A 24151-nucleotide genomic window follows, 5' to 3' on the forward strand; every position below is an offset into this window, starting at 1 on the left:
CACAGTTGTCTGTCCTTGTGCAGAATTGACTTCCAACAAACTTGCTTCCTGCAGTTTTCATCCTATTGCAGGCCTAGTTCCCAGATGGAAACAGAGATAGGTCACAGGGATAGGGCCACCACCATGAGCACTTTTGGTGTGTGTCAGTGTGAGAACTGTACATCGGGGCTTTCTTGTGTGGTCTGATGAGCTTCGGGGAGAAGTCGGGCTTTCTGGCTGAGTGTGCACTCTGTTCTAAGATCTCATTGAAAATAGCTGTGACCTGACTTTGTCACATATTTAAAACACTTTTTCCCAAAAAAAACCTGAATTTGAAGCTGAGCATAAGTATACATGCATGTAATCCTGGAGCTTAGGAGCTGGAGGCAGGAGGATCAAGGCCAGCCTCAGCCACATAGCAGGTTCAAGACTAGCCTGAGTTTCATGAGATCCTGCCCCTTCCCCTAGAAAAAGGGCAAAATCTGACTGAATTTGGTGTATCTTGATACTAAAAGATATGCAGTCTGTAGTTTGGTTTGAGTCGGTTCAAGAAACACTGAGCGATAGAAGGTAACACATTAAGTCTTATTATCTATATGCAAAAGTTTCATGCAGTTAATCCAGTTTAAATTAATCCTATATAATCTAGGTTTAAAAGTGGGTTGTCACTGCCCAATGAACACACATTCTGAGGGAATTAATCTAAGACCACCAGAATAAGGAAATCCAAAGAATCTTGCTAAAAAAAGGTCTATCTTGCTTTTGCCCCTCTGTCCCTTCCTTATTTTCCGTGTCCTCCTTGAGGACCCTGGGAGAGGTGACCTGATTCACACAGTGTTGGGGATGGAACCCGGGGCTCCATGCGTGTGCAGCAAGCATTTTACCAACTAAGCCATGTCTGCATGCCTAGAGCCTGAAAATTTGACAGGTCAGAGATGCTTTTTGACTGACAACAGAGTTATGTCCTGAGAAAACTACTTTGAGTTAAAAATACAAGTCTGGGCTGGAGAGAGGGCCCAGGTTAAGGCCACTTTCTGTTCTTGCAGAGGAGCAAGATTGGCTCCCAGCACCATGAGGTATCTTACAACCATCTATAACTCTAATACCAGAGGATCCAAAACCCTTTTATGAATTTCTCAGGCACCAGGCAAGCACATAGTGCAAGCAGACAAAATACTCATGCATGCAAAATAAAAATATCAAAATATAAAAATAAATAAAAATACTCATTGTTGTTTGTTTTTGTTTTTCTGAGACAGGATCTCACTACCTAGCTCAGGCTGGTCTTGATCTCACAATCCTCCTGTCTCAGCCTCTAGAGTACTGGTATTACAGGAGCATACCACTACGCCCATCTGTAATTGCATTTAGTACACCCACCCTTCTGAGTATCATAGGCTAGCAACCCAGTACAGGTTGTTTACTGCACTGGCTTCATAGCTGACTAGGACCCACAACTTGCCACTGCTGCCCGGGAGCATGAGAGAGAATCAGACATAGCCATGTAGGTCAACACTGAACATTTAAATTACATTTCCGCATCATGCCAAATTGAAAACTTGTGAGTTTGCCTTGTGTCAGAGATCATGTGTGTTGTGTGCTTGGCACCTTTACTACCGTTTTCTCTAGGAGTTAGTAAACGGATATACCTGAGTAGGTCTGGGGACGTTGCTCAGTCAGTCGAGTGCTTGCCTAGCATCTGTGAAATCCTGGGGTTGATTCTTGTCATGCTAGGAATGGGAGGACGTCAGCGGAGACTTTCAGGTCAGAAGTTCAAGGTCATCCGAGCCAATCAATGCCAACCTGAGATATGACACCTTAGCTAAGAAAGAGAAGGAGGAGGGAGAGGAGAGGAGAGGAGAGGAGAGAGAGAGAGAGAGAGAGAGAGAGAGAGAGAGAGAGAGGAAGAAGGAAGAAGGAAGAAGAAGAAGAAGAAGAAGAAGAAGAAGAAGAAGAAGAAGAAGAAGAAGAAGCAAGATAAGCTAAATTTACTACTGAAACCCAAATTCCACAGATTACTGAAAGAAACAAGAATTTATTTATTTACTTATCTTGCAGGGTTGGGAATCAAGCCCAAGGCCCCATTCCTGCTAAACAAGCCCACTGACACTGAGCCGCATCCTCACCCAGGAAACAAGATTTTATATGAGGGGCAGCATTCTGTCTGCTCAGTAGGAAACAGGAGTGTACCCTTTGGTACTTAACACCCAGGTGGTCATGCACGCCTGCCAGCCAGTTGAGGGAGCTGTGTTTCTAAGTAGTAATCGAGGCCCTTGTAATACTCATCACTTAGGTGAGGTGCTATCCTTGAACATTGGAGCCAGCTTGGATAGGGTATGGATTGACCCCTGCTGCACCTATTTGCCGGTCAACTTTGTTGACTTTCAAGGTTATTGAACCTCTCCCGTTCCTTCATGAGAGGTGGAACCTGGAGGGGTCGCATAGGGTTTTAACTCACACAGAGAAGAAGGGGACCCCTCACCAGATCATCTTCAAGGCCATGCCAAGGCCTGGCAGGCGTTAGACACCAGCTTCATTCCCCAGCGGTACGTCTTTTTGTGAAACACAGAACTAACTAGAATTCTCAGGTGGAGGACGTTGCTCCATTCTTGGAGGCCTGCTTGTAACCCTTCGGTTCATATCTGATATTTAGGATAGATGGTACTTGTACAGATAACAGGCCTCGGACTAGAGTGTTTGCATAGTGTGTGTGTGTGTGTGTGTGTTGTCTTTTCCTTTAGTCTACCTCATGCTAGCTTAGAATTTCAGGTCCTCCTGTCTCAGGCTCTCAAGTTCTGGGATTCTAGGCATACGTCCTCATATCAAGTTCAATCTGGTAATTTAACTGTAGGGTTGGGTTTTTTTTTTTTTTTTTGCATTTACACATACATTCTGAATTATGTTTAGGTATCAGTGTCAAGAGAAGTTCATTCTCAAGTTAATTTTTTAAAGGATTCATTCTTTTTATTTATGTGTATTTGTCCTACCATGTGTTCATATGTGAGTGTGGGTGTGTGCACAGGATCCAGAAGAGGGGGCTGAATTCCCTCCAGTTTCAGCTACAGGTGGTCATGACCCTTTCAGCATGGGGGCTGGGAACTGAACTCTGGTCCTCTAGAAGAATAGGAATCCTCCAGAACCCCCAAGCCATCTCACTAGCCCCTCAGATTAACTTTGAAAGAGTTATTGCTTTGTTACATGAAGTTTCTGCAGACGTTTCTACCTGGTCTTTGAGTTTAAACTTGGACCTTTTCATGCACCTTGGCTTTGGGTTTCAAGTGCCATGGTAACGGATAAACAAAGTAAAATGTGGGGCCTGGACTTTGCTTTGTTTTCTATTTGATTTTATCTGTGGAGCACAGGGTCTCACGTGTCCTGGGATGGCTTCTTTCAACTACACCACTCAGGATGACTTTGAACTTCAGCCCTTCTTGTTTCTACTGTAGGCCTCTGTGCCTGGTTTGTACCGTGCTAGAGACTGAACCTTGGACTTCACGCATGTTAGGCAAGCACTCTACCAAATGAGCTGCATGCCCAGTCCTGTTTTGTTTTCTTTCGACTGCCCTAGAAACCCAGGGTTTCCCCCACACCGAACACAAACAGCAAGAATTGTTTGGTGCTATCAAGTGCAGTTTGTTAATTGCCGGCACTCCCTTCCTCGCCAGCGTCTGCTGGCAGGTGGCTGATCGCACTGCGAGTGAGCTTACAATTTGCCACAAGCAGGTGCTCACAGTTGCTGGGATGGCTTTCCCACACACCACACGCATACTTCAGCACATACAGAGGGTGGCTTTGGTTTTCCCGGTCATGTGGCTTCCTTGGCAAAGATTGGGGATGTCACATTTCAATGGGACTTTCTGGGTCAATAAGGAAAAACATACAACTCAGGAAAAGAAGCTGGGAATCTGCAGAGAAATCGTTTGTGAAGAATGTCTTCAGTGGAGTGTCAGGATAGCTCCCTTCAGGATATAGGAAGAGAATGCTGGAATGCCTAAGGGTAGGGCTAAGATTGGGCAACCAGATAAAATGCAAGCCTGTCCGTTTATTTTAAAAAAATCACATTTTATTCATTTTATGTGTACATGTATGGGTGCATAATACACACGTGCCATGTTACAATTGTGGAGGTCAGAGGACAACTTCTGGGAGGTCTCCACCATATAGGTCCAGGCATCTGACTGAGATCATCAGACTCGGCAACACACCCCTTTGCTGCTGAGCCATCTTGTTGCCCTGCAAGCCCGTTCTTCCAACTCCCCTGAAACAACCGAGAAAAGCCTGTTGGTGTGGTCACTGAGAAGCAAGGGGTGTAGCTCTTGGGCTTTCTGTCTGCCTGGCACCTTGAGAAAGCAGTGTGCTGTGACTGTCTGGTCAAGTGTATCTTTGTAATCACATATCCATCGCCATCGGGGTCAGGAATGTCTAGCCAGGGTGAGTGGATTTATTGCCAGGGAAAGGCAGAGACATCCCCAGGAGGTCTCCACACCTCCCCAGCTGCTCTCCAGCCCTCTGTCTGCACTCAGAGGTTGATCCAGGTTCATATAAACAGTGCTGCCTGGACAGCCATAGGGAGGGGCCTTCTGCTCTGAAGCCAGCCCTAGCTGTCTGTGCAAGCTCCATGACTTCACTGGGTTCCAGGCTCCCAGGCAAAGTCCCCAGGAGGATGAGCAAACAGTCACCCATCCACTGTGGTGCACTCACATGTGAAATCCTATTTGGTCCTAAATTCTGAACATGATCAGAATTAGCCCTCTGGAGTAAGGTTCCATTGCCGGATTCACTTCTTATTCTATGGGTTCCCCCTTCGGGCTTTAGTATCACGGCACTTGGCACTCCTGTTATAATTGGCAGCTCATCCATTAGCATCCTTTCATCTATTTTCCGGTCATGTGTGATAGGTTTTGTCGTGAGTTATTGCATTGAAGAACATGTAAAATGCACAGGCTGTATATAGAACAAATTAGAAATTGCACATCTACAAAAGCACAGCCCCTGGGACTCTCTCCTGCTACCACCAGTGTGCCACACACCCTCCCTCACCCCACGCCAATACAATGTTGTGTCTGTTCTCGGAGTCATTCACAGTCTGTCTGACTTCATTGTGCTTGCTTTGGACCCTCTGCATATGGAATTGTACCTTTTTTTGAGGCAAGTTCTCAGCACATAGTCCAGGCTGGCCTTGAACTTGGAATCCTCCTGTGACAACCTCTCAAGTGCCAGGATGACAGAAATTCACCACAGTTCCAGGCTGTGATGTTTGTTTGGCCACTATCAGTCAGATTCGTCCATGTTGTATGTGGCTAAAGTCTATTTTCTTTGCTGTGTGCTATCCAACTACATGAATAAACAGCAACTACATCATGTCTGCTCTCAGGAGATGTTGGGGAGGGGGGTGTTTATTTTGTTTTGTTTGCTTTTCTTTTTGTTTTGTTTTTGTTTGTTCTGCTGTTGTTGCTTTTTGAGACAGGGTGTCATATTTCCTGGCTGGCTGGGAATTTATTGTATAAGTGGGGTGACTTTGAACTTTTGACACTCCTTGCTTCTGCCACTAGCATGCTAGGGCTACAGGCATGTGCTGTCACCCCCATTTTTATGCAGTGTCAACAATCAAACCACGGTTCACATGTGCTAGGCGAGCATTGTACTGAATTACATTCTCAGCCCATATTATTGGATATTTGTATTGATTTCTTCCTTTTCTTTCGTTCTTTTGTCTTACTGTAAGTACTGCTGTTGTAAACCTCACTCAAGTGTGTATGTATCTAGGTACACAAATTTCCAAGCAGTCTTACTGATTGACCATTTGTAGCCTGAATCAGAGTTCTCATTGACTTTTATCTGGGGATAATTTAGATAGAATCAGAGTTTCAAAAGTCTGATTGTCTGGTGTCGATCAGGAGCTCACTGAAGATGCTTCCCCCAGAATTCTGAAGTTGTTGAATATTTTTCTTCTACCCACTGGCCATTTGGGTTTCTCCTTTGCTGCCGTTTGTTGGAGGGCTGACCTCATTTATCCACCAGGCTGTCTGCCTTTGTCCTCCTTTGATTCTTCCATGGGCTTTTGTTGTTGTTGTTAATGTTAAACGTCTAAGCTTGGTGTGCCTCTGTATCAGGGATGACTCTCTGAAAGTGTCCTGTGTTAAGGAAGTTTGTGTAGGAAAGTGGGGTCACGTGGTTACAGAGTGTTCTGCACAGCACACCAGATCTGAACCTGGTAAAGGGAGGCCTTTCGGGTGCACTACTAACAGTTTATTTACACTGGTGATTAATGATCTGAAAGTGGAAGCCAAATTAAGCAGAGATGGCAGACACACACACACACACACACACACACACACACACACACACACACGCAGAGTTTCAGTGAGAGACTGCAGATTAATAATAGGAGTTGCTGGTGTGTTTGATATGAAGAACAGTTGTTGAATTAAATTCAGATATTTTACGTAAAACTCTGCAGAGTTGGACTTTTTGTTTGTTTGTTTGTTCGTTTACCTGTTTGTTTTTAAACACAATTGTCAGGCAACATCTAATACCCGGCTCCTTGTGTGGCTCACATAACCCGTTTGTACCTAAGAGCTCCAGTGTTTATAGTTGAAAGGGACGTGAGAAAATAAAGCCTTTGTTAAAGATACACTTCAAAATGCAGTAGGACAGAAGGCTCAGAGTCTTTTTCCTTCCTGTGTTTTATTATTTAAGATTAGGTCTTATGTTAGGCCTAGGCTGGCCTGACCTGGAAATTGCTATGTAATTTAGGCTTGTCTCAAACTTGGGCACCTCCTCAGTTTCAGCCTTCCTAGTGCCGGGATTACCGGCATGTGTCACCAAGCCTGAAACCTGTGGTGGCAGCCTCTTCCTCTTCCTCCTCTTTCTTTTCCTCCTCCTCCTCTTCCTCCTCCTTTTTGCTTCATTTCTTAGTTTCTTTTGCTGTTGCTACTTGTTTTGTTTCATGTTGTTTTGAGACAGCATCTTATATACAGCCCAGGCTGGCCTTGAACTCACTCTATACCAAACTACTGATCCTGATCCTCCTATCACTACCTCCCAAGTGTTCAGATTGAAGGCATGGCCACACACTCAGACTGTTGGGGAGGAGGGTTGTTTTCTAGGGATCCCAGTGACCTCATACACACTAGGTAGGTACTCTGTCCCTGAGCTATGCACCCACCAACCTCAGATTCTTTGTAATGTTCTAATTCAGGCTTTAAGCCTGGCTCTATCAACAATGGAACGAGGCAGTTCTTTGTAATTGGGGGCTATACTGTGCCCTGTAGGAAAGTATTTGGGCCTCTGTCCAGAACATGCCAAGAACAACTCCCTCCTTAATTGTGACCATTAAGAAGGCTGCTATGTGCTCATCTCCTAAAGGGCAAAATCACCCAAGTTGAAAACCACTGATCTAGCCAGGTATGATGGCGCACACCTTTTAACCCAGAACTTGAGAGGCAGAGGTAGGTGGATCTCTGAGTTCATGGCCAGCCTGGTCTACAAAGCGAGTTCTAGGACAACCAGGGCTGCATAGACAAACCCTATCTTGAAAATAAAGGCGGGGGGGGGGGGGGGATGAAAAGAAAAGAAAACCATTAATCTAAGGAAATCTCTTAGATCTCTTTCTTCTTTTTAAAGTTAAAGGAAGTTTGAACAATACATGCAGAGTTGTACATAACTCATCTCCTTCCCACCCATGACTTCTCCTAACAGTAATATCTTGCAGTAGCATGGTGGCTTTGTCATAAAGTCCATAGACAAGTGTAATATAGTTCTACACGTCCTGTAAATGTGTAGTGTCATGTATGCCCTTTTACAGCACCATATAAATAAAATCACCTCCTCGATTACCTCCACCCTCCACCCCCATGATCCATCTCTGCTTTGCTACTGTATGGCTGTCCACGAGATGCCAAGACCTCCCCTCCCTTTCTTCTAAAGTGGAGATGCTCAAGTCTCTCATATAAGGTAGTCTAGTATTTGCATGTAACACACACATGTTTTTGTTTGGATCGTGTCTCAATGAATTATGCGTCCTATAATGAAAATGCTATGTAGGTCATGGTTGTTGCATTGTTCACACCATAATGACAGGTAAAAGTCAGTCTGTGTTTGGCACAGACTCCGTTTTTAATATTTCCAATCTGTAATCGGTGGAGTCTATGGATGCAAAGCCTCTATGGACAACTCATTGTTAGCTCCTCTCTTTAAAAAAAATAAAGTAACATTATATTTTTACTTATGTGTTTACCTGTGTCTGTGTGGGCTCTGCACATGTGAGTGCTTAAGCACAGGTGTTTGTGGAGTTCAGAAGAGGGTGTGGGTCCCCTGGAGCTGGAGTTACAGATGGTTGTGAGCTGCCCAAGAAGGATGCTGGGATGTAAACTTGGGCCTTCTGTCAGAGCAGTGTGTGTTCGTAACAGATGGATTATCTTTCCAGCTCCTGCTGGCTTCTCTTTAAACTAGCTGGGCCTCCTGGAAGTAACCCCCATGGGGCTTTCCTGTTAGTGTATCTGTATTGGTTGTTCCTCTGTGGTTGATTAGTATAAAAGATGGCTCTTCATGAGCAAATAGTCATTGTTTAGGGTAATGGCTTGCAATTAACCTTTGGAAATTTATTGATTTATTCAGTCAGCATTTCTAGACAAATAACACTCATGTTTTTACAATGAAGGAGGATAGTATAAATATCACATGTTATGACTTGGATAGGTCCTGGTTATCTAGAATAAAAATTGTTCTTGAGAGATCATAGCAGAATGCCATCTTGAAGACCAAAATTCATCTTTGAAACTTCTAACACAAGGCAGGATTTGTCATTTGAACACATAGCTGTTTCTCTGTGTAGGTGCTAGGTACAGAATGGATTTGTGTTTGGCAGTCATTCATTGATTGCTTAAGTGTTAGAAAAATCTCACTGTTTAAGATGCCTGCATTTAGCAGGGGACATAGGATCAAATCATTTTAAAGAGCCAGAACTCCGAGCATCCATTAGTACTTACTCATTGGTAAGCTTGTTGGACAGAATAGTGGATTCAGTGACTCCTTTGCTTTCCCCCACTCTTTCCTCTTTTGTCTTGACTGAATTTTTATAACTTTTTTGAAATCATTTCTTGTATATGTGTAGTCTTTTGTCTGATTGTATGCATGTACATCACATGTGTGCAGTGTCCACTGTCTTCAAAATTCAGAAAACGGTGTCAGATTCCCTATAACTAAAACTAATGGATATCTATAAGCCTCCCCCCATGTGGGTGCTGCAAACCCAACCCAGGTCCTCTACAGGAACAAGTGCTCTTAACCACGGAGCTGCCCCTTCAGCCCCGTGCATTTTCACAACTTTAAAGTCAATGCATCATATGAAAGTCTCCATGTTAGGCATGCATCCTATGCTAATTGTCAATTGAATAAGCAAATATATGAGAAATAATAACGTTCACTCTACTGAAGTCTCGTTGCCACAGAATTAACTGTAAGACAAAGCTATCCTAGATGCTGACCTTGAAACATGGGTTCTTGGAACTCGCCCTGTGGTTCACCTGGATCTGGAATTGAGCAGTATACAGCTCTTGCTGGCAATGAGGAACAGCAGAAAGCACTGTTCTGTTCCAGTATGGTGACTCCAACCTGATATCACAGTATTTGAGTCAGAGATTGGAGGATCCTGGACTTGAGGCCAGCCTAGGCTATAGAGCAATACCCTGGTCTCCAAAATCACGAGAGAGAGAGAGAAAGAGAGAGAGAGAGAGAGAGAGATTATGTGTGTCAAAGGGCTTTGAAGGACAGAGCCTGAAATTATTAAAAAAAATAAATGTTAGTCTTTGGAGTTGACAGTTAGCCTTAAATATGAATAAGTTGGACTGTAGTATATTTTGATTTTCTGGAAGCACAAACCAGTTTCCCAAGGTTGTCAGTCTGATTAAGTCCTGCCGCTCAGATTCCAAGTGAGTGGAGAGAACTATTCTTGCGTAAGAACAGGAGCCAAGTGACTTTTTGTCTCCTGTAACAATTAAGAAAGCTGAATCTTTTGCCTGCAGTTAGGCCGCAACCCCCGTAGTACACACGGAGTGTATGTGGAGCCTGCTTCGTTCTTCAGCATAGACATCTGCAATGAAATGGCTGCATAGACATTGCTGTCAGTCTCTTATTTCCTTATCGCCCTCAGAAATGCAATGGGCCAAGTCAGCCACCTTTGGAAAATTCATTATCTCTGTAAAAATCTCCAGAACAGATAAAGTCAGAACAAAGAGGAAGTGTTTAGACTAAGTAATTGAGCGAGCAAGCGAGCAGTATCTAATACTGAACGGTAGGTGTAGACCACCCAGACTGAATGGAGGCCATGCTGTGATCCCCAGTTTGCTGTTGTTTTCCTCTTCTCTTTGTCTTTTGGATTCCTACCATAATATGGTGTGCACTTGGCCTGTGAGGGCCAGATGACTGGTTTAGGACCTTCACCGTAGGTCCAGTCTGGGTCCAATGCATGGTCCTCCACAAGGAGGTTGCCGTGCTTCATTATCATGGGTGTGTGGTGGTTTTGATGTGATGTCCCCCATAGTCCAGGCATTTGCATACTGGGTCCCCAGATGGCTGTTTGAAGAGTCTTAGGAGGTGTGGCTCAGGACGTCCTGGAGGAAGTATGTCACTGAGGAAGACCATCGACGTTTGCGTTCGCTCTCTGCTTCCCGCATTCAGTTCCAGATGTGAGCACTCTGCTTCTGCTTCAGCCGCCACATCTGCTGCTTGCTCCTGTGCTTCCCTGACATCCTAGTGGTGGACTTTTATACCTCTGCAACCATGAACTCAAAGTAAACCCTCGCTGCATAGGTCGCCTTGGCCATGGTGTTTATCACAGCTACAGAGAAGTTACCAATACAGAAGCTAACATGAAAATGCCTAAGCGACAAGTTTTAAAACTTGCTAGTTTTTCCTCTGCACCTGTGTGTGTGTCCAGTGTTTTCTTTTGCACCTGTGTGTGTGTATGTGTGTGTCCAGTGTTTTCCTCTGCACCTGTGTGTGTGTCCAGTGTTTTCCTCTGCACCTGTGTGTGTGTGTTCAGTGTTTACCTCTGCACCTGTGTATGTTTCCAGTGTTTTCCTCTGCACCTGTGTGTGTGAGAGAGAGTGTGTGTGTTAGTTACCTATTTCATCGCTGTGACCAAATACCAGACAAGAAATAACTTAAGGAAGGAAAGGTTAATTTTGCCTTGCAGTTTGAGAATGCAGTCCATCATGGCGGGAGGTCATGGGCAGCGAAGCCATTATGGTGTGAGGCAGCTGGCTGCATTGTATCCATAGTCAGAAAGCAAAGAGAGGTAATGATGGTGATCAGTTGACTTTTTCCCTTTATCAGTCCAGGACCTCAGCCCGTGGGATGGTGCCACCCACATTCAGAACGGGCTTTGACTCCTTGCTTAAACCTTCCTGGAAATCTCCTGATACACACAGCCAGATGTGTGTGTCCCAAGTTGACAAACAAGATTGGCCTCACAGGGTGTGAGGGGTTGTGCCCTTGAGGGATTGAGAATACTCACTCAGCAGTCTAAGACAGTCTAGGACAGTGCTGCTTGGGAATCAGGATTTGAACACAGTGAATAAGAACCTGGCCTTCAGAGCCAAACAGACTGACTTCTAATGCATGTCTCGTCTACACAGTAGCCATGAACAGTTAGCAAGTGAGTCAATGTCCCTAAGCCTCACAGCTTTACCAGGAAACCATGCAGAGTAATAATGTCTTCTGCATCAGAAAATTGACATCCAGCCTAACATGAGAAAAATAATGCCCCTAAATGTACTGCATGGTGCTCAGTACTTAGCCTTTCAGCAAAGTCTAGCTGGTAAAGAAGAGAGGAAGATATGGGAGTTGGGGAGAGGAAGCGTTAGTGTGATTCTGGGTGGGGAACATTGGGGTTCTCGGGGTTGTGAGCCACCTTTTCATGTATGTTTCCAAAGAGCTAATAGACCTTCTAGAACCATCATTGCTCCTTCCTCGAATACTCACAGCAGCTACAGAATCTGTTCTTTCATATAGCACATGACCAGTTCTCACTAGCTCATTATCCACATTCTCCACAAAGACCACACCTTTCTCTTGACCACTCAGATATGTCCATTTTGTATAGACTTTGTCAGCTTTGTGGGTGATGGGAGCTGTCCCTCTGGGTTTATTAGAACCATGTTTCCCCATCCTCTTAGAGTCCCAAGATTTCTGCAGAAACTAACTTTCCAAAGTTGCTTGGCTTGGCTCACTATACTTCAAGGTGGTGGGGAAATAGCAGAAGGGTGACCGCATGTGTATGTAAACCTTTTGATTGTGGAATGCCCATAGTGTAGAGCCTGTAGACATTCTGTGAGTGGGACAATGGTGATTGACATTCCAACACACTGAATATTAGGAGCTGCTAGAGTTGATTAGGGTGATGCTACCAGGACATGGAAAAGTGCGCGAAGGAATATGAAAAATACTGTACAAAAGTAGAATATGAAATATGTACAATTCCAATCATCCTATGTAATGAAATTGATGCTCACAGAAAGTATTAGAGGCTTGAAAGTAGATGTGGTCGTGTCATTTGAGGGCGGCCTCTAGTGAGTGACAGAGATCAAGGTCCTATAGTAACTCTTTGGGTGTCTTCATCAGGAGAGCCTGACGGGATGTCTTTTCAGGTGACAGTCTGATATTTCTGTATTGTGTTTCCTCCTAGTGATGAGAATGCCAGGAAAGACTTGAAGACACTGCCAGTCTTCCCAACCAAAACCCTTCAGGAACACCCATCACTCGCTTACTGGTAAGCCAGGACAGCCCTGGGCTATGGCCATGGCCTCCATTGATCACTGGTAAAGCCAGGACAGCCCTGAGCTGTGATCATGGCCTCCACTGAACACTGGGTACTTGGCAGGAAATTGAAGAGAATCATTGTTTTCTTCCAAATTACTTGTATTCCTTGTAAATGTAGTCTCCGGGACTTCAGTCCCCAAACTGTGAAGGTGCCCTTCCTTTGCACACACACAAATATAAAGATGATAAAACATTCTATTTTGGTAGCTTCAAATACGAAAGCTGGAATACATTTCCCAACCATACAGGAAATTAGATACAGAACCTACATTGCATTCTGACTCTGGAAACTTCTGAACAAATCACTATTGAATGAAAGTTTCTTAAAAAAAAAAAAGTGTGGGGGCAAGAGGGAGTGATGATTGGTTTCAGAGAGAGATGCTTCTAGTCTCACAAGGCACACCTGGGGGTGACTGGAAGAGCCCTGAGCTGTCGGGTAAAGTCAGGTCTGAGGAAGACTGCAACTTCAGCATGATCTCTCTTACAGAATAAAACTAGAGACTTCTCTTTACATCCCTGTGCTCAAAGTTGGTGATAAGAAGACTGTTTTAGATCGTGTTTAGACTCAAAGCAGGTTTAGTTTTCTTAAGATACTTTTGTTTCTCAGCCTCCACCTCCCAAGGGCTGGAATTACGGGCCTGGGCCACCACGCCTGGTTTATGTGGTCCTGGGGATTGAACCCAGGGTTTGTGCACACGAGTCAAGCTCTCTACCACCGGAGCTCCATCTCTTTTTAAAGTCAACCACAAGAAAACAGGTCTTAGGCTCAAAATTACATCAACCATGTTCTCTAACTAGTAATAATATTTGTACTTTATTCTAGTATGACGCATCTAGAATTTTAGTTTTTTATTTGAGAAATTCATCTTGTTTCCTTCCCCCAGTAAATGACACTTTAAAGATATGAATTATATACTTATATTAAAAGTTAAAGATTATAATGAAAGTAGTCACAAGCCGAGTTCAGGAACAAGAGTCCTACAGAAACGTCACAGGATGACACTCTGGATCTCAGGTTTTCAGGAACTGCCTGAGAGCGGGGAAATGGAAACGGAATGTCAGAACATCACGTGTCATCAGACTTATTTCTCTGTGTTGCAGTGAGGACAGAGTGATTGAGCATTATTTGAAAATCAAAGGTCTGACTCGGGGTCAAGCTGTGGTCCAGTAAGTATTGGTTTTCTTCTTGCCTAGACATAGTTTTATAGAGAACATCTTGGTGATTCCATATGTGGGTGTTACCAGTTCTGATGCTTCCCACTGTGGGGCAGGTGACAGAGAGGGAAGTGTTGGCTACCTAGGGAATGGTGACAATGATGGTGGCAAGAACTGTTACCCTGGGCACAGGTAAGGTGGCTTAGCTTTAGAATTCAGGCACGATGGTATCAAATCTTCCAACACTTTCAAAGAGAAGATGGAAATTTAGTTTGTGACTCTACTTTGGATGGAACTTGGGATACGTTTGCTGTGTTGGAATTCTGTTTCTTCTTGCTACCAAAAGTAAACCATAGTTATTACTTAGATAGATGGGTGATTGATAGATAGATAGATAGATAGATAGATAGATAGATAGATAGATAGATATAGAGAGATAGATGGTAGGTAGGTAGATAGATAGATAGATAGATAGATAGATAGATAGATAGATAGATAGATAGATAGATAGATAGATAGATAGATAGACAGACAGACAGATTGCAGTCTCCTGTAGACAGGCTGACCCTAAACTCAATAGCTAAGAATAGTTTTGAATCCTAGCTCCACTTGCCTCCAGATTACTAGGACTCTAAGTGCCACCACACCCAGCTTCTGTCATACTCTTTGAATGTATAGAATTACCGCTGACTTATTAAGAACTCTTCACTGGATGAAATAAACTTCTCAGATTATGAAAAGCAGTCTGCTTTAGTTCTAATTGCTCCAGCAACTGGAGAGAAACTCTTCGGGCCATAGCTTTAAGAGAAAGAATAGGAACTGCTGAGGGTGGCACAGGTCATGTTTGGAGGAGGCCGCCTGCTTTGATCTTGGCTGCTTATCCCTGCAATAATCACATAGAAACTATACTATTTAAATCATTGCTTGGCCCATTGGTTATAACTTCTTATTGGCTAACTTTTACATTTTAATTTAACACATTTCCATAAATCTGTGTATTGCCAAGTGGCAGTGGCTTACCGGGTAAAGTTCCCAGCGACTGTCTCTGGCAGTGGCTCCTATGGCTTCTCTTTTACTCTGCCTTTCTTTCTCCCAGTATTCTGTTTAGTTTTCCCCACCTAGCTCTATTCCCCTATATCTCCGCTATAGGTCCAAAGCAGTTCCTTTATTAACCAATGATAATCACAGCATACAGAGGGGAATCCCACATCAACAGGGTTTCTCTGTAGCTTTGAAGTCTGTCCTGGAACAAGCTCTTGTAGACCAGGCTGGCCTTGTAGACCAGGCTGGCCTTGAACTCACATAGATCCACCTGCCTCTGTCTCCCAAGTGCTGGGATTAAAGGCATGTGCCACCGCCGCCCAGCTTTGAGGAGACTTTTTAATGACATTGTAAAGATCGATTTTCTGGACATTGTAATTGCTAACTCAATAATCCATCATGAGGATGACACTAAGATGAATATTTATACTCCCCCTCTTTCTCCTCTCCCCCAGCCCCAGTTTCTGAGGGTTTGGGGTACTTTGAGTCAGGATCTCATGGCTGGTCTAGAACCTTCTGAGTGCTGAGGCTACATTCATGGGCCACCATACCTGGTTTAAAAGTTGATTCTTACTATTTGTGTATTAAGTATCTGCCTTTAAAAAATTGTGATGTGGGACTAAGAGTAATGGCTCAACAGTTAAGAGAACTGGCTGCTCTTCCAGGGATCCTGAATTCAGTTCCCGGCATTCACAAGGTGGCTTACAACCCTCTACAACTATAGTCCTGTGGATCCTGATGGCCTTTTCTTGTGTGCAGATATGCACGAAACAAAAACAGTGTGTGCATAGTGTGCACACATAGGCCAGGTGTGGTGTCACATGACTTTATCACAGCACTCTGACTTCCGGGCCAGCCTGGTCTACAGAACAAAGTTCAGGACAGCCAGGGCTACACAAAGGAACCCTGTCTTGGGAAACCAAAAGTAGAAAAAAATGCATAATTAAATAAGTCTTTTTTAAATTGTACAGTTTGGGTTTCTAATGCAATTCATTTGGAAGCCACAGAAGCCCTCACTGTGTTTGCTTTGTTAGAAAGCCCCTGACATTTAGATAAGGTACAAACCATATTATGCCCTACAATGGCTTATTATTTTATTTCTGCGTAAGTCAACTAGCTTAGTCATGGCTAAAGGAGGGAAACAGAAGCAAACTGTGTTCCCTGAAATCAATTTCCCCCGAAGTCCCTTGCTTGTTTTAATTAGCTGATGACGTGTGTCCACTTTCTCTAGGTATATGAAAATAGTAGAAGCCCTACCAACCTATGGAGTCCATTATTATGCAGTGAAGGTAAGTGCTTCTCATATTCCAGAATTTTCCACAATGCTCACCAGACTGTGCAAGTCACCGGCTGTCTAAAACAGCATCTAGTGTGGGCGTCAACTGTGTCTAGGATTTGAAGTATTTTTGATTGTTTTATTTTGTTTTTCAAGACAGTGTTTCTCTGTGTAGCCTTAGCTATCCTGGAACTCACTCTGTAGGCCAGGCTGACCTGGAACTCACATAAATCTGCCTGCCTCTGCCTTCTAAGTGCTGAGATTAAAGGCATGCACTACTGCCACCTGGCTTTAATTATCTTTTAAAAGATTTTTTTGTTTTATTTGTATGTGTTTAAGTGTTAGCCTCCATGTATGTCTGTGCCCTACAAGTATGCAGTGCCCATAGAGGCCAGAAGAGGACATTAGATTACCTGGAACCTGAGAAACAGATAGTTGTAGGCCATGTGGGTGCCCGGAACTGAACCCTGGTCCTTTGGAAGACCAGCCAGTGCTCTTAACTACTGAGCATTCTCTCATTCAGCCCCCAAATTTTAACATTTTAAGTAGAATCATTTTTATAAATGTTTTAAGTTTATTCATATTTTTAACAAATTATAAAGCACACCATCTTTGCAAAATACTGCACTCAAGTGCTTTCCCAGATTATTAGTTCAGTCTCTCTCTCTCTCTCTCTCTCTCTCTCCCCCCTTCTCCCCCTGCCTCTTTCCTCCCCCTGTCTCCCTGCCTCTCATTTTTCTTGTGTGCTAGGTATTGAACCTGGGACCCCTGGCATGATCAATTCCTACTGATTCTCTCCCCCCTCCTTCCTCCTCCCCTTTTCCCTCCCCCTTTCTCCCTCTCTCCCCTCCCCCTGCCTCTATCACTCTTCTTGCATGCTGAGTATTGAGCCTGGGACCCGTGGCATGATACATTCTTCCTGTACCACCCAGCTTCACCTGCAGTTCTAGGTCATTCTCACATCTACCCATAGCGATTTTTGCTTTCCGGTTATTTGCCTTTTGAATGCTCCCAGCTCTTTATGTCCTCCATGTGATAGTCAAGCCAGTCTTCAGTGTTTATGCAAACCTCTATGGGAAATGCTGAAAATTTTGCACAATTTGCAGTATCACACCCTCATCAGTGTGCTTTGTCTTCTTGTGCTAATAAGCAGGAAGAAGCTGGCTAAGAAATACTTTGATGATAAAAGATGAAGCAGAGATGGGGGGGGTTGTTTGAGAGAAGCATAATTTTATAACTGATTAGCTCTTCCATGACTTTTGATGTCATGACAGTGTTGACATCTTTACCAGTGCCTATGGAGGGAAATCAGATAATACACACTTTCATCTTGAGGACACCTGTTCTAAAAACGTATATTAATTTAATCCTAGCTCTCACTGATTCTGCTTTGCATATGCGCACATGCCTAATCCCATATTTTTCTTTCTTTCTGTCAATATCTTTTTATTGGAAAAGCCCAATAAACAGGTTTAGAAACACGGTGCATTTACAATAGAACATCATCGATGTCTACTCCTCACATGTATCTCAGACTGATTATTCATTCTGGGAGTTGTCCAATTCCCCAAAAGGTGTTCTTGCTTCTCCTTCTCCATTGTTAATTGTGCTTTGAGCATTGGGCCCTGGAACCTCTGCCTTTCCCCGGGTAATCCCTGGGAAACTTCCCAGCCTTTATAGCTGGCTGTTAACTAAGAGAACAAGGAGTCTTTCTGAAATCATAAATAACTTTGTGTGCATTAGTTCTTGGTTGAATTACATTTTTTTTATTCTCTCCAACGATTTAATCAAAGCACTAAATGCTTCATTATTTTGGATGCTAACAGTATTAGCTTTTGTGTGTATGTATTATTTGAAGAGATTATTTCAACAAGTTAAGGTTCTCAGCAAGGATCTATTTATGAAGGCAGATTCATTTTGGCTTGTTGGCACTTGTTAAAGGAAAGAAATTGATAGTGCTTCCCCTCTAGAAGACTTTCCAGATCTTGGGTCTCATGTTTTTGTTTTTGTTTTGTTTTCTACTTTTTAGGATAAGCAGGGACTTCCATGGTGGCTTGGGATCAGCTACAAAGGAATCGGCCAGTATGATTTACAAGACAAGGTGAAGCCTCGGAAAGTAAGTGTGAACCACTGCAGACACTGAGAGGAACCTTGAATGTTCTAGAACCTACACTATCACTTTCAGGGGCGCCTTGAACAATCTCAGATAGTAAACATTGCTAAGTGAAATTTAGCATTCAGCCATGTTAAATGGAAATTTTAAAAATAACTCACTTATGCACCACCACCACACAAGTTATCACATAATGAGATAACCATCTTTTCATTTGCCTGTTGAGACAGTTTCTCATGTGGCATTAATTGATCCTCTGCCTCCACTCCCCAAGTGCCAGGACTGCATGCTGTCTGTTCCGCGGCAATAACCTAAACTACACACAAAGGTTCGTCTACAAAGCTAACCACAACATGGTTCACCGCCCATACACTTGAATTTAAATCCAAAGTTTCGTGGCGGTTACTTCTCAATCAAATGGTTGAAAGCGATCTTTCCACAATTCCAGCGGTTTCTGCCCATCTTCATTTTCACTGTCTTCTATAGCAACATAGTCTGCTTTCTGCAGAGAAAGAAACTTAGGAGCTGCAGCACCAGAATCTATCAGGCTCGGGTTTTCCAAAGCTAAGTGAGTCACTCTTTATCATTATCTGCCTGGAATCCTAGTATTCGAAGGCAGAGATAAGAAAATCAGAAGTTGTGACCGTCATGCTCTTCTATGTTGTGAGTTGGAAGCCAGCTTGGGCTACATGAAACTCTGTCTCCAAAAAAAAAAAAAAATTAAAAATAGGGGGAAAGAAACCCTGATTATGAAGTTACTACTGTCACCTCAAATATAGGTGCACAACATGTATAATGTCACCAGTGATGAAGCCGTATAGATCACCACGCCATCGCTGTTGGTCTCCTTATGTGCGGAGATAAAGACCACGCACACTGCTCGCTCTGGGAGAGATTGCTGCCCTCCCTATGCGCACACTGCTCTGGGAGAGATTGCTGCCCTCCCTCTGCTATGCTGCCATCCCTGCAGGCTGTAGGAGTGAAACAGTGATCTCTCAATAACAAGTCATAGTCAGCCTACCTGCCTTATCTCAACCTAGCCTCACAGTCTAAAGTAACTCCTACGCGACCGCCTCTCTGCTGTGTTCTTCCTAGAGCAACCCTGGAGACAGATCATGCAGATCCTCTCCTCGATCATGCTTGCAATCTCCTTAGGTTGTGAAAATCGAGCACCCTTCTTGACCCCATCGCGTGGCTGGGACATTAACAGAGGTAGCGTGATGGGTGGTGCTAGGCAGACCACGGCTCCCCTTTCCGGGCTCACCCAGCTCTGCTGGACCAGACTAGCTGGGCGTCAAGGCTGCTTATTAGGGAACTATTAACCAAAGCAATAAAGCAGCACTCAACCACCGTGTCCTCCTGTGCTAGTCAAATAACCAGCTTGTAGTTTCTGTCAGCCCTGGGAGCCACTGCCAATGGGATAAGGAATACCGTGTTTTCTGTTCTGTTCTGTAATGCTGGGGATCAAATCCGGGGCCTCGCAAAAGCTAGGCAATCACTACACCACCACCACCACCATCACCACCCTGGCCCTCTTGCTACTTTTGAAAACGACCTAGCATTCCATTGTGTGGATATACATAATCGTTTTAACAGATTCTCCCTTGTGATCCTCCTGTCCACCCTCCACCCGATTCTGGGATTACAGGTGTGAGCCACCACACCTAACTAACTACCGATTCTCTTTTGATGGCCTTTATAGTTTCCGCTGTGGGCGGGCAGAGAGGTCAGGGTACAGAGCGTAATGATGAGTCCCAGCCAAGTCGTTGCCTGTCGTGTTGTCTTAAGGCAGAGCTCACCCCGTATTACTGCTTTTGCTCCTTAGACTGTCCTGAATTTTACCTTCTTAATAAGGAACACACAGGACTCTTGCTGGGTTTTTACTAAACTTGTGTACAATAAGAGAACTCAAGCCAACACTCAGGTCAACTTATAATCAACTAGCATGGCCTGGTAAGTACGACATTCTCACAACATGGGAATGTTTCTTTAAAAATAAAACTACAAGCAACCACAGCACTCATCCCTTGCAGGCCCTTCCGCTCTCAGAGTTCTTTCTCCCTTTCCTTAATAAATCCACGATCGCACTGCGTAAAGAAAGAGACACAAGCCGTCAGATTTCCTGCCCAAGTCATGGTGAGTCAGAGTTACACTGCAAATGCGAGCTCCGGCTCCTCTGCAGGGCTCGTGACTCACCCGCCCTTTCTTTACGTTCACAGCTTCATAAAAATCGGTACACACTGTTTCACACGGATGCCCATCAGGCCTGCTTGTTCCTCCCCGCGTCTAGACGAGGCTCGGCAGCCACCTCCTTTTCTCCATGAACAGTTTTCCTCTTTGGCTTTCTGGCTCCGTGGCTGATATTTGACAGCTCCCCTTGTGCAGTCGCTTCCTTGCCCTTGCTTCTCCACCACTTCCGGTGTCCACGCGGCACCGTGGTTTGTTCCCGGCTATCTTTTGCTAATCTGGCGGTGGATCTTGCTTCTGCGGACTTACCGCTCTCTGGAACCTACTGATTCGTGCTGGGGGCAGCACTGTGCTCTGCCAGGCCCTACCCTGGCCAGCTTGCCCATGTTAAAAGAATGCATGATTTAAAGGGTTGTGAGCATTGACACAAAAGAAGGCTCTTGCTTCAGCATCTGGGCGGGCAGCAAGTTCTCCGCTGGACAGGAAAGAATCGGGGTCATGCTGACAAATGAATGGAGCCCAGGCTGTTGGACCAGTCTCAAGGTGCTGGGCCTCGGGAGCCGTGTGCCTGCCTTGTTGGTGGAAAAGCAAACCAGGAGGGAGATGTACCAAGAATCAGAGACTGACGCCAAAAGGCCGGTCTTAAAAGGGTTGTTTAAGGTCTGCTGGCAAAGGCCTGCCAGCCTGTCTGGATAATGTCTGTTAATTGTTGTCTCTAAATGTCAGGGACTGTGTGTTGGGGACTGCCAGTCTACAGACTGAGGGGTCACAAGTGGCTTCCATCAGGGAAGCACCATGATGTAGGCCAAGAGTTGGAGAGGCATTCCAGACCCTGGCCCTGATATCTATTTGCTGTGTGATCTTGGTTCAACATATGATATTGTGTGTGTGTGTGTGTGTGTGTGTGTGTGTGTGTGTGTGTGTTGCCATGCTGGGAATGCAAGCTAGGGCCTCAGGCAAGCCAAGCAAGTGCTCCACCACTGAACTCTATGTTCAAGCCTTACTTACTGTGTGATCTTGGGCACAGCTTTCATCCCTTTAGAAGTATCTTCCTTATCTGCATAGCCGAAATCCCACTAGCTGCATGGGGCAGGTGTGAGAACTAACTGAGATTATATGCTGCCCCATGCCTGATAAATGGATATTCCCTTGGGAATGAGGGAGACAGACAATTAAAGAGACTAATTGGGAAATAGTCTTGGGTTACTGACAGAGAAGGAGCCAACTGCTGCAAAGCAGCCCCGGTATAGTAAGAGTGCCTATATTTAGTGACTTATAAACCCTTTTCTTCCTGGTTCCTTACCCATAATGCATGGAGATGTGCCATATGAAAAAAAGAAAAATAACGAATTAACGACTTTACCACAGATTCTCCTGTATCCCAGACTGGCCTCGAACTTTCCGTGTAGTCAAGAAATCCTGAATTTTTGAGCCTCCTGCCTCCGACTTCCCAGTGCTGAGTTTACAAATGTGCACCACCATGCTGGCTTCTGTGGTGCTGGGGTTCAAACCCAGGGCTTCATGCATACTAGGCAAGCAGCCTACCAACTGAGCTACACCCCCAGCCTCTCTTTCTAGGTTTTTAGTGCCAGTTTAGCATTTCAAAGGGCAAAAAATGTCCATAGAACTAGACAGTCGGTGAGTAAGGTGATCGTGTGTATGTCATGACTGAACTCTGACCCTACCTGGGAAGGCAGGGCCTTAGGGGAGCAGGGATGGGAGACTGATATGGCACCCCAGTGAGTCATCACCTAGACCATCCTGATGAAGCTCCTTTCGAGATCAGCATCTTTTTGCAGTGTAGCATGATAAAAGAGCCTTGTGGTGAATACTATCACTGACCTTCGGTTAACTGACTTTTTTAACTGTTGGAATTCCCTTGTGCCTGGAGGCAGATGTGTTAAGTAACAAGCACAAAGGCCTTCTGTTCACTTGCCATAGCAGTCCCTGGCTAGTTCCTTTACTTCCAGGCCGCACCTTGCTTGTTTCTCTGATCACCTGATCACAGGCATCTTGACCACCCCAACTTCTCCTTGCTCTCTCCGCCACCAGCGTGTCACCATGGACCACACATGGTCCTTCTGTCCCTAGAGCAGGTTAATGCTAGCAGAACGGGAGCTCGGGAGCTCTGGAGATGTCCACTCCCACTTTCTACATCAATACAACACACTGTCTGGTGTTGACCAGAAACACAGGCTTACAAAATGTGGTCAGGAGACCAGTCCATCCTGTTTGGAAAGTGTGTAATTAAGCTTCAGCCACACCAATAATCAATCTGATTGTTAGAACCTGCAGAGCCAGTGGGAGGAGACGGCCAATCCTATAACAGGGGTTTGGAATAAGAACCAGTTCTGCATTCCCGCTGACCAGCTGGCTGACTTGAAACTGCCCCCCTTAACCTCTCTGTGCCCCCATTTTCTCACCTATCAAGTTCAAAGAATTCTGTCTACACTCTTACCCCACAGTGTTGTGGGCACCCAGTGGGCTAAAAGAACTTGTTCAGAGTGAACGCAGCCCCCTCCACACCATACTTTGCCATATAATGTGACATCTCTCTTCACCTCTACGCCTAAGCAGAGTTAGGGTCTATAGTTCTACGATTAAAACCTTCCAAGATTCCGCTGAGTATTGTCGAAGGTGAAAGGCATTCTGGAGCAAGCTCTCTGTCCTGCAGGAAGTCCGCATCTCATTGCAAGGGAGGCTGGGAGGTGTTGTCTTGATGCCCGCAGGCCATGGCCAAAGCTCTAACTCAAGTTGTTTTGTGACCAAAAAGAAATGTCAAAATATACTCTGAAGGTGGTAAGCTCTGGCTTCTGACCTATTTGTTTCTCCGAAAAATATTCTAGAGAGGGGATTGGTGAGAAACAAGCACACAAAGAAATCAGATAATTGTAAACTCTGGATTGCCTCTGCTAGGAACTGATGAGATGGAGAGACAATCATGGCATGGGGGGAGACATTTGGTGTGCTCAGAGAAGGCCTGCCAGAGGGAGGTGACATTTAAGCTGAGACCTGGCTGGTGAGATGCTTGCAGAGTACCTGGTGGCTGCTGGGAAGGAGGGAGGGTAAACATTTAAAGGAGACCTCCAACCACTAGCCGCACCTTCCAGAATAAAGATTCCTTGTGTAGGAATGGCGGGTGATCCCTGCAGAAGAGAAGGTGGCTCTACATAGAAGAACCATCACAAAATGCATGGCTACCCTGTTACTAGCTACACCTGGGCCTTAACCAGTGGTAGAACTGTTCACACACAAAGACAGATGACACAGAGAGTTGGAATTTTAGTGGGAAGGAAGATTGCCCAGCATGCTTGAGAGCCTAAGTTTGATCCCTGGCCCCTCATAAGCCAGGTCTTGTGGGACACACCTCAGATCTGAGCACTCAGGCTGTAGAGGTGTGAAGGTCAGAAATTCAAAGTCATCCTCAACTTCAGAGTAAGTTTGAAGTCAGACTGAGAAGCAATGAGTCCCTGTCAGAGAGGCGGGATTGGGGGAGAGGAAGAAGCAGAAAGACATCTTTGGTCATCTGTGGCAGCACCATGCCAGGCCTGGTTGTCGGGCACACATGTGCACGTGCC

The 24151-nt window shown here is 44.7% G+C and overlaps 1 protein-coding gene across 6 annotated transcripts in view; it reads left to right on the forward strand.

Moving 5' to 3' along the window:
- Positions 1-24151, forward strand: part of Frmd4b (FERM domain containing 4B) — a 332373-nt gene that overhangs the window by 277036 nt on the left and 31186 nt on the right. For all 6 annotated transcript variants that reach the window (XM_085686778.2, XM_085686781.2, XM_048438441.3 and 3 more), the window contains 4 exons: positions 12668-12751; positions 13903-13968; positions 16229-16286; positions 18303-18389. In XM_085686778.2, coding sequence (XP_085542904.1) covers positions 12668-12751; positions 13903-13968; positions 16229-16286; positions 18303-18389 — 295 coding nt within the window. The remainder of the gene's footprint in view (positions 1-12667; positions 12752-13902; positions 13969-16228; positions 16287-18302; positions 18390-24151) is intronic.

Source organism: Myodes glareolus, chromosome 3 (assembly GCF_982192425.1).
Source record: "Myodes glareolus chromosome 3, mMyoGla1.1, whole genome shotgun sequence".
NCBI classification, from domain to species: Eukaryota; Metazoa; Chordata; class Mammalia; order Rodentia; family Cricetidae; genus Myodes; species Myodes glareolus.